The sequence below is a fragment of the Oncorhynchus masou genome, unplaced genomic scaffold, assembly GCF_036934945.1.
Source record: "Oncorhynchus masou masou isolate Uvic2021 unplaced genomic scaffold, UVic_Omas_1.1 unplaced_scaffold_2903, whole genome shotgun sequence".
Classification (NCBI taxonomy): domain Eukaryota; kingdom Metazoa; phylum Chordata; class Actinopteri; order Salmoniformes; family Salmonidae; genus Oncorhynchus; species Oncorhynchus masou.
The window spans coordinates 26,924-39,631 of record NW_027009325.1 but is presented as its reverse complement, the minus strand read 5'-3'; the positions used below and the strand labels follow the sequence as shown (position 1 = coordinate 39,631).

General features: G+C 44.9%; 1 protein-coding gene across 1 annotated transcript in view; it reads right to left on the bottom strand.

Annotated features, from left to right (window-relative positions):
• Positions 1-2,155: 2,155 nt before the first annotated feature.
• The window catches only part of LOC135534002 (neutral amino acid uniporter 4-like), a 31,459-nt gene continuing 20,906 nt past the window's right edge, over positions 2,156-12,708 (bottom strand). The window contains exons 3-4 of the mRNA XM_064961164.1: positions 9,807-10,079; positions 2,156-2,296 (exon numbers count right to left, since the gene is read on the bottom strand). Of these exons, the coding sequence (XP_064817236.1) occupies positions 2,171-2,296; positions 9,807-10,079 (399 nt within the window). The 3' untranslated portion in view covers positions 2,156-2,170. The remainder of the gene's footprint in view (positions 2,297-9,806; positions 10,080-12,708) is intronic.

The following is a 12,708-nucleotide window of genomic DNA, read 5'->3' as shown; positions in this document are numbered from 1 at the left end:
CACCGAATCCCCAGCCCCACCCGAATCCCCAGCCCCACCCGAATCCCCAGCCCCACCCGAATCCCCAGCCCCACCCGAATCCTCAGCCCCACCCGAATCCCCAGCCCCACCGAATCCCCAGCCCCACCCGAATCCCCAGCCCCACCGAATCCCCAGCCCCACTGAATCCCCATCCCCATCTGAATTCCCATCTGTATCCCCAGCCCCACCCGAATCCTCAGCCCCAAATCCCCCCACCGAATCCCCAGCCCCACCGAATCCCCAGCCCCACCCGAATCCCCAGCCCCACCCGAATCCCCAGCCCCACCCGAATCCCCAGCCCCACCCGAATCCTCAGCCCCAAATCCCCAGCCCCACCCGAATCCCCAGCCCCACCCGAATCCCCAGCCCCACCCGAATCCCCAGCCCCAAATCCCCAGCCCCACTGAATCCCCATCCCCATCTGAATCCCATCTGCCCCCATCCCCACCCGAATCCCCAGCCCCACCCGAATCCTCAGCCCCACCCGAATCCCCAGCCCCACCGAATCCCCAGCCCCACCGAATCCCCAGCCCCACCGAATCCCCAGCCCCACCGAATCCCCAGCCCCACCGAATCCCCAGCCCCACCGAATCCCCAGCCCCACCGAATCCCCATCCCCATCTGAATTCCCATCTGTATCCCCATCCCCACCCAAATCCCCAGCCCCACCCGAATCCCCAGCCCCACCCGAATTCCCAGCCCCACCCGAATCCCCAGCCCCACCCGAATCCCCAGCCCCACCCCCTCAGCCCCACCCGAATCCCCAGCCCCACCGAATCCCCAGCCCCACCCGAATCCCCAGCCCCACCCGAATCCCCAGCCCCACCCGAATCCCCAGCCCCACCGAATCCCCAGCCCCACCGAATCCCCAGCCCCACCCGAATCCCCAGCCCCACCCGAATCCCCAGCCCCACCGAATCCCCAGCCCCACCGAATCCCCAGCCCCACCGAATCCCCAGCCCCACCGAATCCCCATCCCCATCTGAATTCCCCTGTATCCCCAGCCCCACCCGAATCCCCAGCCCCACCCGAATCCCCAGCCCCACCCGAATCCCCAGCCCCACCCGAAACCCCAGCCCCACCCGAATCCTCAGCCCCACCCGAATCCTCAGCCCCACCCGAATCCTCAGCCCCACCGAATCCCCAGCCCCACCCGAATCCCCAGCCCCACCCGAATCCTCAGCCCCACCCGAATCCCCAGCCCCACCCAATCCCCAGCCCCACCCGAATCCCCAGCCCCACCGAATCCCCAGCCCCACCGAATCCCCAGCCCCACCGAATCCCCAGCCCCACAATCCCCAGCCCCAATCCCCAGCCCCACCCGAATCCTCAGCCCCACCCGAATCCTCAGCCCCACCCGAATCCTCAGCCCCACCCGAATCCTCAGCCCCACCCTCCCCAGCCCCACCGAATCCTCAGCCCCACCCGAATCCCCAGCCCCACCCGAATCCTCAGCCCCACCCGAATCCTCAGCCCCACCGAATCCCCAGCCCCACCGAATCCCCAGCCCCACCGAATCCCCAGCCCCACCGAATCCCCAGCCCCACTGAATCCCCAGCCCCACTGAATCCCCAGCCCCACCGAATCCCCAGCTCCAGCTGAAGGTTAACATTAGCTTAGCCCAGTTAGCCCAGTTTAACCCGCTCACCAGGAGTTATCATTGAACTTTTCCGTTCTTCAACCCTCTCTGAGGTCAGCATTTAACCTAGCTAAGGTTAACCTAACTTAGCAGGCACACCTGAGCAGCGTTTTTCTTTCTGGTCCTGATGAGAAAAAAATAAAATGCTGGTGGGAGGTTCACTTTCACACTGTTCATCCAATCCAGTAAATGTGGAGGAGGAGTTAAGATGGAGTGGTGCCGACTTGTTGACATCCAAAAGAAGAAGTCAGGCTCTCTTTTCATTTCCCTTGAGAACCGGATGCATCCTCTTGTTAAATGACCACACTGAGGGTAAGATGAGTATGTGATCTCACCATCCTCACTATTCACCCTGGATCAAATATATGACATTAACACGAATACTATCCTTGGCTTGAACATTCTCTTAGCCATGCAGTGTTCAAGGCTTAACTGCAGCCGTGGCCCATGGTCCCCAATCATCCACCAATCCAGAGCTGGTCACATAAGTGCCGGAACCAATCAGGTGTTTCATAACACCTGTTGAAGAGTACTTACCACTCCGATGCCTTCGAAGGCAAAGATGGCTGTTCCGAAGAAGAAGGGGAACTTGCCCAAGGGGGAAGTGAGAGGGAGACGATGAAGGTCCCCAAAATCCTGTCAGAGAGGGGCGACAGCAGACAGAGAAGCAGGCGTTTAGGAAAACAGGGACAACGACAGTCTGTCAGAGGAGCTACTCCCATAAGAGCCTATAGAACAGAATCAACTTTCTCATCACTGCCAAGGACACAAAAGACACTGGCTCAGAGACACAGTGAAGAGAGGGTAAGATTTCCCCTGACTCACAGATAAAACCGAGTGAGACAGCGAGAGGGAACAGAGAAAAAGAAGAATCCCAGGCACAGAGTGGAAGGAATGAAAGAAAGGACAGTAAGAGAGTCCATGACACATTAGGCAGAGACTAAGAGACAGAACAGAAAGAGAGGGAGGAGAAATGGAGTTTGGTTAATGGGTTGACGGCTAGGTGACCTAAAGGTGAATTAGGGATGCAGTGTTGTGTTCCCCTGTGGACGCGTGTCGTCTACCACGTCACACAGACGCCCAGCGACTGACAGGGGTCCTAATGAATCTATTTAAAACATAATTCAGTTGGTGATTGATGAGGGCTGTTCACAAGGGCACCTAGACCACTGCCCAGCCACCCACCCACACAGCTGAGGGATGAGCTGTGCCACACACACTCGCAGATACACAACCCTGGCTGGCACAACCTTCTGTGGGAAATCTAAAACAGCAATCAATGCTGGATTACACGACACGTCAGGAACACTTACATCTGATGTCAATCTGCTCCAAAATGCCTAATTGTATTCTTAGAATGACCTTGGGAACAGTCCAAGTAGAAAAGCTTTGTAGTGCTGAGCATGCTTTTTGAAATCGGTTCGGTTTTGGTTCATTCTATTAAAACAATCACAGTTTTTACACATTAAATGCACTGTGTGGGTTGAACGTTGTAAGACTGAATAAAACAATTAATAAAAGTCCCAAGATGGTAGTCATAGCCGTAGGTGGTAGTTTGGGGGGGAAGGGGGAGTGAACAGGCGACTCTAGGATGCAGGCCTTCAAGGCAGAGTGGCAAAGAAAAAGCCATATCTCAGACTACCAATAAAATGAAAAGATTAAGATGGGCAAAAGAACACAGACACCGGATAGAGGAATTCTGCCAGAATGCCAGCATCCCGGGTTCGCTTCTTCAACGTTGACCTTGAGACTGGTGTTTTGCGGGTACTATTTAATGAAGCTGACAGTTGAGGACTTGTGAGGCGTCTGTTTCTCAAACTGGACAGTAATGTACTTGTCCTCTTGCTCAGTTGTGCACCGGGGCCTCCCACTCCTGTGTCTATTCTGGTTAGGGCCAGTTTGCACTGTTCTGTGAAGGGAGTAGTACACAGCGTTGTACGAGATCTTCAGTTTCTTGGCAATTTCTCGCATGGAATAGCCTTCATTTCTCAGAACAGAAGAAAGTTATTTGTTTCTGGCCATTTTGAGCCTGTAATCGAACCCACAAATGCTGATGCTCCAGATACTCAACTAGTCTAAGGACCAGTTGTATTGCTTCTTTCTTTAAAGGCAGCACACAACAGTTTTCAGCTGTGGTAACATAATTGCAAAAGGGCTTTCTAATGATCAATTAGCCTCTTAAAATGATAAACTTGGATTAGCTAACACAACGTGCCATTGGAACACGGGGCCTCTGTACGCGTATGTAGATATTCCATTAACCTCTTGAATCTATGGGGGTGCTATTTCATTATTGGATAAAAAAACGTGCCTGTTTTAAGCGCAATATTTTGTCACAAAAAGATGCTCGACTATGCATATAATTGACAGCTTTGGAAAGAAAACACACGTTTCCAAAACTGCAAAGATATTATCTGTGAGTGCCCCAGAACTGATGCTACAGGCGAAACCAAGATGAAACTTCAAACAGGAAATGAGCAAAATTTTTGAAGCTCTGTTTTCCAATGTCTCCTTATATGGCTGTGAATGCGACAGGAATGAGCCCACAATTTCTGCCGTTTCCCCAAGGTGTCTGCAGCATTGTGAAGTATTTGTAGGCATATCATTGGAAGATTGACCATAAGAAACCACATTTACCAGGTGTCAGTCCGGTGTCCTGCGCCGAAATTCGTGCGCAAACCTCAGCTGCAAGTATTTTTCCATGTGATTCAGAGAAGAAAGCAGGCTTCCACGAACAATATATCAATGAAGAGATATGTGAAAAACACCTTGAGGATTGATTCTAAACAACGTTTGCCATGTTTCAGTCGATATTATGGAGTTAATTTGGAAAAAAGTTCGGCGTTTTGGAGACTGAATTTTCGGTTTGTTTTGGTAGCCAAAAGTGATGTACAAAACGGAGCATTTTTCTCCTACACAAAGAATCTTTCAGGAAAAACTGAACATTTGCTATCTAACTGAGAGTCTCCTCATTGAAAACATCCAAAGTTCTTGAAAGGTAAATGATTTTATTTTAATGCTTTTCTGATTTTTGTGAAAATGTTGCCCACTAAATGCTACGCTAAATGCTACGCTAGCTATCAATACTCTTACACAAATGCTTGTTTAGCTATGGTTGAAAAGCATATTTTGAAAATCTGAGATGACAGTGTTGTTAACAAAAGTCTAAGCTTGAGAGCAAATATATTTATTTCATTTCATTTGCGATTTTCATGAATAGTTAACGTTGCGTTATGCTAATGAGCTTGAGGCTATAAATAGGATCCCGGATTGCTCGACGCAAGAAGTTAAAACAAATCTGCCATTTCCGGCTACAATAGTCATTTACAACATTAACAATGTCTACACTGTATTTCTGATCAATTTGATGTTATTTTAATGAACACAAAACTTCTAAGTCACCTCAAACTTTTGAATGGTAGAGTATTTATTTTTATCATAATTTTTTCAGGGTGTACTTTTCACTTAGGTCATGTATTTTCAGATATGCAAAGCAACTGCTTTCTATCCCTCTCCGTCACAGGGTTCTCTCTTCCCTCAGTTTCCGTGTCTGCACCGCACAGACTGGACAAGTTAAAGCGGACACGCAATCAATTATGGTCATTAATTACTACGATATCTGCGCTAAACTACAGTACCACTCAAAAGGTTGACACACCTACCCCTTCCAGGATTTTTCTTTACTTCTACATTGTAGAATAATAGTGAAGACATCAAACCTATGATATAACACATACGGAATCATTAAGTAACCAAAGAAAAGTGTTAAGAAACTCTGGGGGCGCTATTTCATTTTTGGATGAAAAACGTTCCCGTTTTAAACAAGATATTTTGTCACAAAAAGATGCTCGACTATGCATATAATTGATAGCTTTGGAAAGAAAGATATTGTCTGTGGGTGCCCTAGAACGGGAGCTACAGGCAAAACCAAGATGAAACGGCAACCAGGAAATCAGCAGGATTTGAGGCTTTGTTTTCCATTGTCTCCTTATATGGCTGTGAATGCGAGAGGAATGAGCCTGCCCTATCTATCGTTTCCCCAAGGTGTCTGCAGCATTGTGACGTATTTGTAGGCATATCATTGGAAGATTGACCATAAGAGACTACATTTTCCAGGTGTCCGCCCGGTGTCCTCCGTCGAAATTTGTGCGTCATTTTCAGCTGCTGGTATTTTTCCATGCGATTCTGAGGGGAAAGCAGGCTTCCACGAACTGCATATCAATGAAGAGATATGTGAAAAAACACCTTGAGGATTGATTCTAAACAACGTTTGCCATGTTTCGGTCGATATTATGGAGTTAATTCGGAAAAAGTTTGACGTTTTGGTGACTGAATTTTCGGTTAGTTTCGGTAGCCAAAATGTGATGTACAAAACGGAGCGATTTCTCCTACACAAAGATTCTTTCAGGAAAAACTGAACATTTGCTATGTAACTGAGAGTCTCCTCATTGAAAACATCCGAAGCTCTTCAAAGGTAAATTATTTTATTTATTTGGTTATCTGGTTTTTGTGAAAATGTTGCGTGCTAAATGCTACGCAAAATGCTAAGCTAGCTTGCAATACTCTTACACAAATGATTGATTTGCTATGGTTCAAAAGCATATTTTGAAAATCTGAGATGACAGTGTTGTTAAGAAAAGGCTAAGCTTGAGAGCAGGTGCATTATTTTCATTTTATTTGCGATTTTCAGAAATCGTTAACGTTGCATTATGCTAATGAGCCTGAGGCTTTATTCACGATCCCGGATCCGGGATGGGGAGTATCAAGAGGTTTTAAACAAATCAAAATTATATGAGATTCTTCAAAGTATTCACCCTTTGCATTGACGACAGCTTTACACACTCTTGGTATTCTCTTACACACTCTTGGAATTCTCACTGCATTCTGCAGTGATATGCCATCCCATCTGGTTTGCACTTAGTAGGACTATCATTTGTTTTTCAGCAGGACAATGACCCAACACCTCCAAGACTGTGTAAGGGCTATTTGACGAAGGAGAGTGATGGAGTGCTGCATCAGATGACCTTGACTCCACATTCACCGACCTGAACCCAATTGAGATGGTTTGGGATGAGTTGGACCGCAGATTGAAAGAAAAGCAGCCAACAAGTGCTCAGCATACAGTTGATGTCAGAAGTATACATACTCTTTGGTTGGAGTTAATAAAACTCATTTTTTAACCACTCCACAAATGTCTTGTTAACAAACTATAGTTTTGGCAAGTCGGTCAGGACATCTACTTTGTGCATGACACAAGTAATTCTTCCACCAACTGTTTGTAGACAGATTACTTCACTTAACTTCTTTGGGATAGGGGGCAGTATATTCACGTCCCAATGAAAAGCGTGTCCAAAGTAAACTGCCTGCTACTCAGGCCCAGAAGCTAAGATATGCATATTATTAGTAGATTTGGATAGAAAACACTGAAGTTTCTAAAACTGTTTGAATGATGTCTGCAAGTATAACAGAACTTATTTGGCAGGCGAAACCCCAAGGACAGGTGTATGTAAACTTCTGACTTCAACTGTATGTGGGAACTGTTGGAAAAGCATTCCAGGTGAAGCTGGTTGAGAGAATGCCAAGAGTGTGTAAACCTGTCATCAAGGCAAAGGGTGGCTACTTTGAAGAAACTAAAATATATTTTGATTTGTTTAAAACTTTTTGGGTTACTACAAGATTCCATATGTTTTATGTCATAGTTTTGATGTCTTGAATATTATTCTACAATGTAGAATAATGTTTAAAAAAATAATTTGAATGTGTGGGTGTCCCTAATCTTTTGACTGGTATTCTATGTAAAATATTGGCCTGCTGGAAACTACAACTCTCTACTACATCACACGATTCAGGCTTGATCTGATTTACATTACCGGTCTAAAGTTTTAGAACAATAAAAACTGCAAAAATGTGGGTGAAATGTAAGCAGTTCAAGTCCAGTGAATAAACTGAAATGGTTCAAATGTAAGCGGTAGACTGACAGAGGTTTAAAAAAAAGTTTACCAATAACTGAAAAATAATGTACATTTCAGAGTTGTAAAAAAAGCTATTTTTCAGGGAACAAATAATGGGTTAACAACTTACAGCGGTTCTGCAGCAATGGAAGTAAATTAAGCCTTGAAAGTAGATGCTAACAATTCCTATAGGTGTCCCAATTTGTGTTGATTACTCTGTATTAAAGCAGTGTTGGAACAGACTGTTACTACACCCTCTTAAGCATTATTTGGACAGTATTGTACTGCAATAAGTAGTATATTGCTATCATAATGGCAAGAAAAAAACAATTAACAAAGGAAGCCAGACAGACCCTTAAAAGTGTAGGTCTTTCCTTTAGAGAAATTGCAAAGAAAGCCATGGTGTCAGTGAGTACAGTTTCCTACATCATCAAAAGGCACTTGGAAACTGGAGGGAACTCTGACAGGAAGAGGTCTGACAGACCTAAAGCCAAAAAAGAATCAGAAGACAAGTTTCTGAGAGTCAACAGCTTGCGGGATAGCCGGCTCACAGGGCAACAGCTTCAAGCACAACTTAATACTGGTCGAAGTAAACGAGTCTCAGTTTCACCCTGCGTGAAAGAGACTACCGGTTTAAAGTTTTAACAAGCTGCAGGTTTGACAGGTCGAGTGGCAGTCAGAAAGCCATTGCTAAATTGGCAAAATAAGAGAGGCTTGCCTGGGCCATGAAGCACCACCAGTGGACTACAGAAGACTTGTGTCTTAAGTCTTATGAATCAAAATGTGAAATCTTCGGTTCATCACGCAGGGTTTTTGTACACCATCGAGTAGGTAAAAGGATGGTTCTTCAGTGTGTGACACCAACTGTCAAACACGGAGGAGGAAGCGTGATGGTCTCGGGCTCTTTTGCTGGATCCAGAGTTGGCGACTTGCACAGAGTGAGTGACACCCTGAACCAAAATGGCTACCACAGCATTTTGCAGCGCCATGCAATACCCTCTGGTGTATTGGTCAAGGGTTTATCCTAAAGCAAGATAATGACCCAAAACATACCTCTAGGCTATGTCAGAACTACCTTCGAAGAAAATAAGACGGTAGGCTTCAAATCATGGAATGGCCAGCAGTCTCCAGACAAACCCCATTGAGCTGGTTTGGGATGAACTGGGAAGAAGGGTGAAAGCAAAGTAACCTACATCACTTTGTGGGAACTTCTGCAACAGTGTTAGGAAGAACTTTCCGAATAATATTTGATTTCCATTGTAGAAAGAATGGCACGAGTCTGTTCGGCTGATATGTCTGCCCAAGCTGGCTACCTTTGATGAGTCAAAAATGTAGATTACATTTTGTTGAACAAAAGTCAAAAATGTAGATTACATTTTGTTGAACAAAAGGATTCCATGATTTATTTTTTGTGATGACCCTCAGCCACAACAACAGTGTTTAAACAACATGTTGTCTCACAACACAGCACAACAACAGTGTAATCAACATGCTTACCGTCGTGATGCACTGGAAGATGATGATGACCCAGCCACAACAACAGTGTACAACAACAGCCAACAACATGCACTGGAAGATGATGATGAACACAACAACACAACAACAGTGTAAACAACATGCTTACCGTCGTGATGCACTGGAAGATGATGATGACCCTGACAGCCACAACAACAGTGTAAACAACATGCTTACCGTCGTGATGCACTGGAAGATGATGATGACCCTGACAGCCACAACAACAGTGTAAACAACAACAGTGTAAACAACATGCATGCTTATAATGACCCTGACAGCCACAACAACAGTGTAAACAACATGCTGATGCACTGGAAGATGATATGACCCTGACAGCCACAACAACAGTGTAAACAACAACAGTGTAAACAACAAGCTACCGTCGTGATGGAAGATGATGATGACACTGGAACTGGAAGATGATGATGACCCTGACAGCCACAACAACAGTGATGACCCTGACAGCCACAACAACAGTGTAAACAACAACAGTGTAAACAACATGCTTACCGTCGTGATGCACTGGAAGATGATGATGACCCTGACACTGGAAGATGACAACACAACAGTGTAAACAACATGCTTACCGATGCACTGGAAGATGATGCACTGGAAGATGATGATGACCCTGACAGCCACAACAACAGTGTAAACAACAACAGTGTAAACAACATGCTTACCGTCGTGATGTACTGGAAGATGATGATGACGCTGACGGCCATGCAGACGTTGGCCAGCAACGACAGGACGGCCATGTTCTTCAGGTCCTTCATGAACACCAGCAGGATGAGGAAGGGCAGGAAGAAGAGCATGTAAAGACGCAGGTCCAGTGCCCAGGGCTCAGAGGGCACCATGGTGGGTAGAGGGACCGGGGCTGGCACCATGGAGGTGTTGGCGAATGACAGGGATTCAGCTGCCAGGGTGATGTTTACACCTTGGTATCCCTCAACAACCTAGAGAGGAAGGAATGGATACACACAGGTGCACGCACACACACGCATGCACACATCCACACATACACCCCCACACAAAAAGGTGTGATTACTGGTCATCTGTTCATGAGTGAAACTCACCCCATCACCCTGCCAACCTTCAGGAAGGAACCTTCTGATAGACCTTCAGATAGAGATCCCACTAAATCTACAGACTGCAATTAAGGCTACTGCATGTTCTCTCCTTGCCAGAGAAAAACAATGCAGGAGCTTATCATGGAAGTGAAGAAGTGCATTGGCCTCGTGCTTGTCGATAAGTGAAGTGGGATTGGCCTCTTGCTTGTGGATAAGCAGCTCTCCCGCTTCTATCAACAACAAAAGTTTTTCCGAAGGAGAAACTATCAGAAAACTTTCGGGGATTAATGAATATTCAACACAACACCAGGGAGTGGACAAGAAATGGGAGGGGTAGAGGAGAGGAGGGAGGGGGGGGCTCCAAAATATATCCCCATGATTCCATCTTATCCCACAGCTCAGACAGGTTAGAAAAATCAGGGTTTCATTCAATTAGACTGTCTGCTATCACATTTTAGTCATTGAGCAGACACTCTTATCCAGAGCGACTTAAGAGTAGCAATTAGCGTTAAGTGCCTTGCTCAAGGGCACATCAACAGATCGTTCACCTAGTCGGTCGGGGGATTCAAACCAGAAACCTTTCGGTTACTAGTCCAACACTCTTAACCGTCTCCCAGTCCCAGAGGTGGAGGGCTACGAATGCATGTAGAGAAATGGTGCTACCTGGAAATGCAGTGTGTAGTTTGTTCACCCATTAACTCATTATCATAAGTCACTCACACACTCACTTCGTCATATCACCCCCATTCACCACATTCTTCAGTCACTAATGGGAATACTGTAGCAATCCATCTACATAGCTACTCCACGTCACCCATAAACCATCAGCAGTATGAGCATTCAAAAAGAATTCAGAACCCTTCAAATTTTTCACATTTTGTTACATTACAGCCTTATTGTAAAATGTGTGTGATTTTCTTTATTCCTCAACCTTCAAAACACAATGCCCCATAATGACAGGCAATGCCTTCAACCTTATGGCTTGGTTTTTGCTCTGACATGCACTGTCAACTGTGAGACCTTAATAGACAGTGGTGTGCCTTTCCAAATCATGTCCAATCCATTGAATCTACAATCAAGTTGCAGAAACAGCTCAAGAATGATCAACGGAAACAGGATTCACCTGAGCTCAATTTCAAGTCTCAGAGCAAAGGGTCTGAATATTTATGTAAAGAAGGTAGTTCTGTTCCTAATTTTTAATACAAAACAATTTATACCATTTTAATACAAATATCTAAAAACTAATCTAAAATAAAATTTAATCCATTTTTGAAAAAGGCTGTAACGTAACAAAATGTGGAAAAACTCAAGGGGTCTGAATACTTTCCGAATGCACTCTATGTAGCTAGCTGTTGTCATACTATGAACACATACAGAGTAGAGGTCAACCGATTAGGATTTTTCAACGCCGATACCAATACCGATTATTGGAGGACAAAAAAGCAGATACCGATTTAAAAATCGGCCAAAAAATGTTTGTTTTTTAAAGTTTGTAATAATGACAATTACAACAATACTGAACACTTATTTTAACTTAACCTCTTACATCTATGGGGGCGCTATTTCATTTTTGGATGAAAAACGTTCCCGTTTTAAACAAGATATTTTGTCACAAAAAGATGCTCGACTATGCATATAATTGATAGCTTTCGAAAGAAAACACTCTGACGTGTCCAGAAATACCAAGATATTCTCTGTGCGTGCCCTAGAACGTGAGCTTCAGGCAAAACCAAGATGAGATGGCATCCAGGAAATGACAAGGATTTTTGAGGCTCTGTTTTCCATTGTCTCCTTATATGGCTGTGAATGCGAGAGGAATGAGCCTGCCCTTTCTGTCGTTTCCCCAAGGTGTCTGCAGCATTGTGACGTATTTGTAGGCAGATCATTGGAAGATTGACCATAAGAGACCACATTTACCAGGTGTCCGCCCGGTGTCCTGCGCCCGAAATTGGTGCGCAAAAGTCACCTGCCAGTATTTTTCCATGCGATACAGAGAGGAAAGCAAGCTTCCACGAACTGCATATCAATGAAGAGATATGTGAAAAAACACCTTGAGGATTGATTCCAAACAACGTTTGCCATGTTTCGTCGATATTATGTAGTTAATCCGGAAAAAGTTTTACGTTGTAGGTGACTGAATTTTCAGTTCGTTTCGGTAGCCAGACGCAATGTAGAAAACGGAACGATTTCTCCTACACACAGACGCTTTCAGGAAAAACTGCGCATTTGGTATGTAACTGAGAGTCTCCTCATTGAAAACATCAGAAGCTCTTCAAAGGTAAATGATTTTATTTATTTGGTTATCTGGTTTTTGTGAAAATGTTGCGTGCTAAATGCTACTCAAAATGCTATGCTAGCTTTGCATACTCTTACACAAATTAGTCAATTTCTATGGTTCAAAAGCATATTTTGAAAATCTGAGATGACATTGTTGTTAAGAAAAGGCTAAGTTTGAGAGCAGACGCATTATTTTCATTTTATTTGCGATTTTCAGAAATCGTTAACGTTGCGTTAT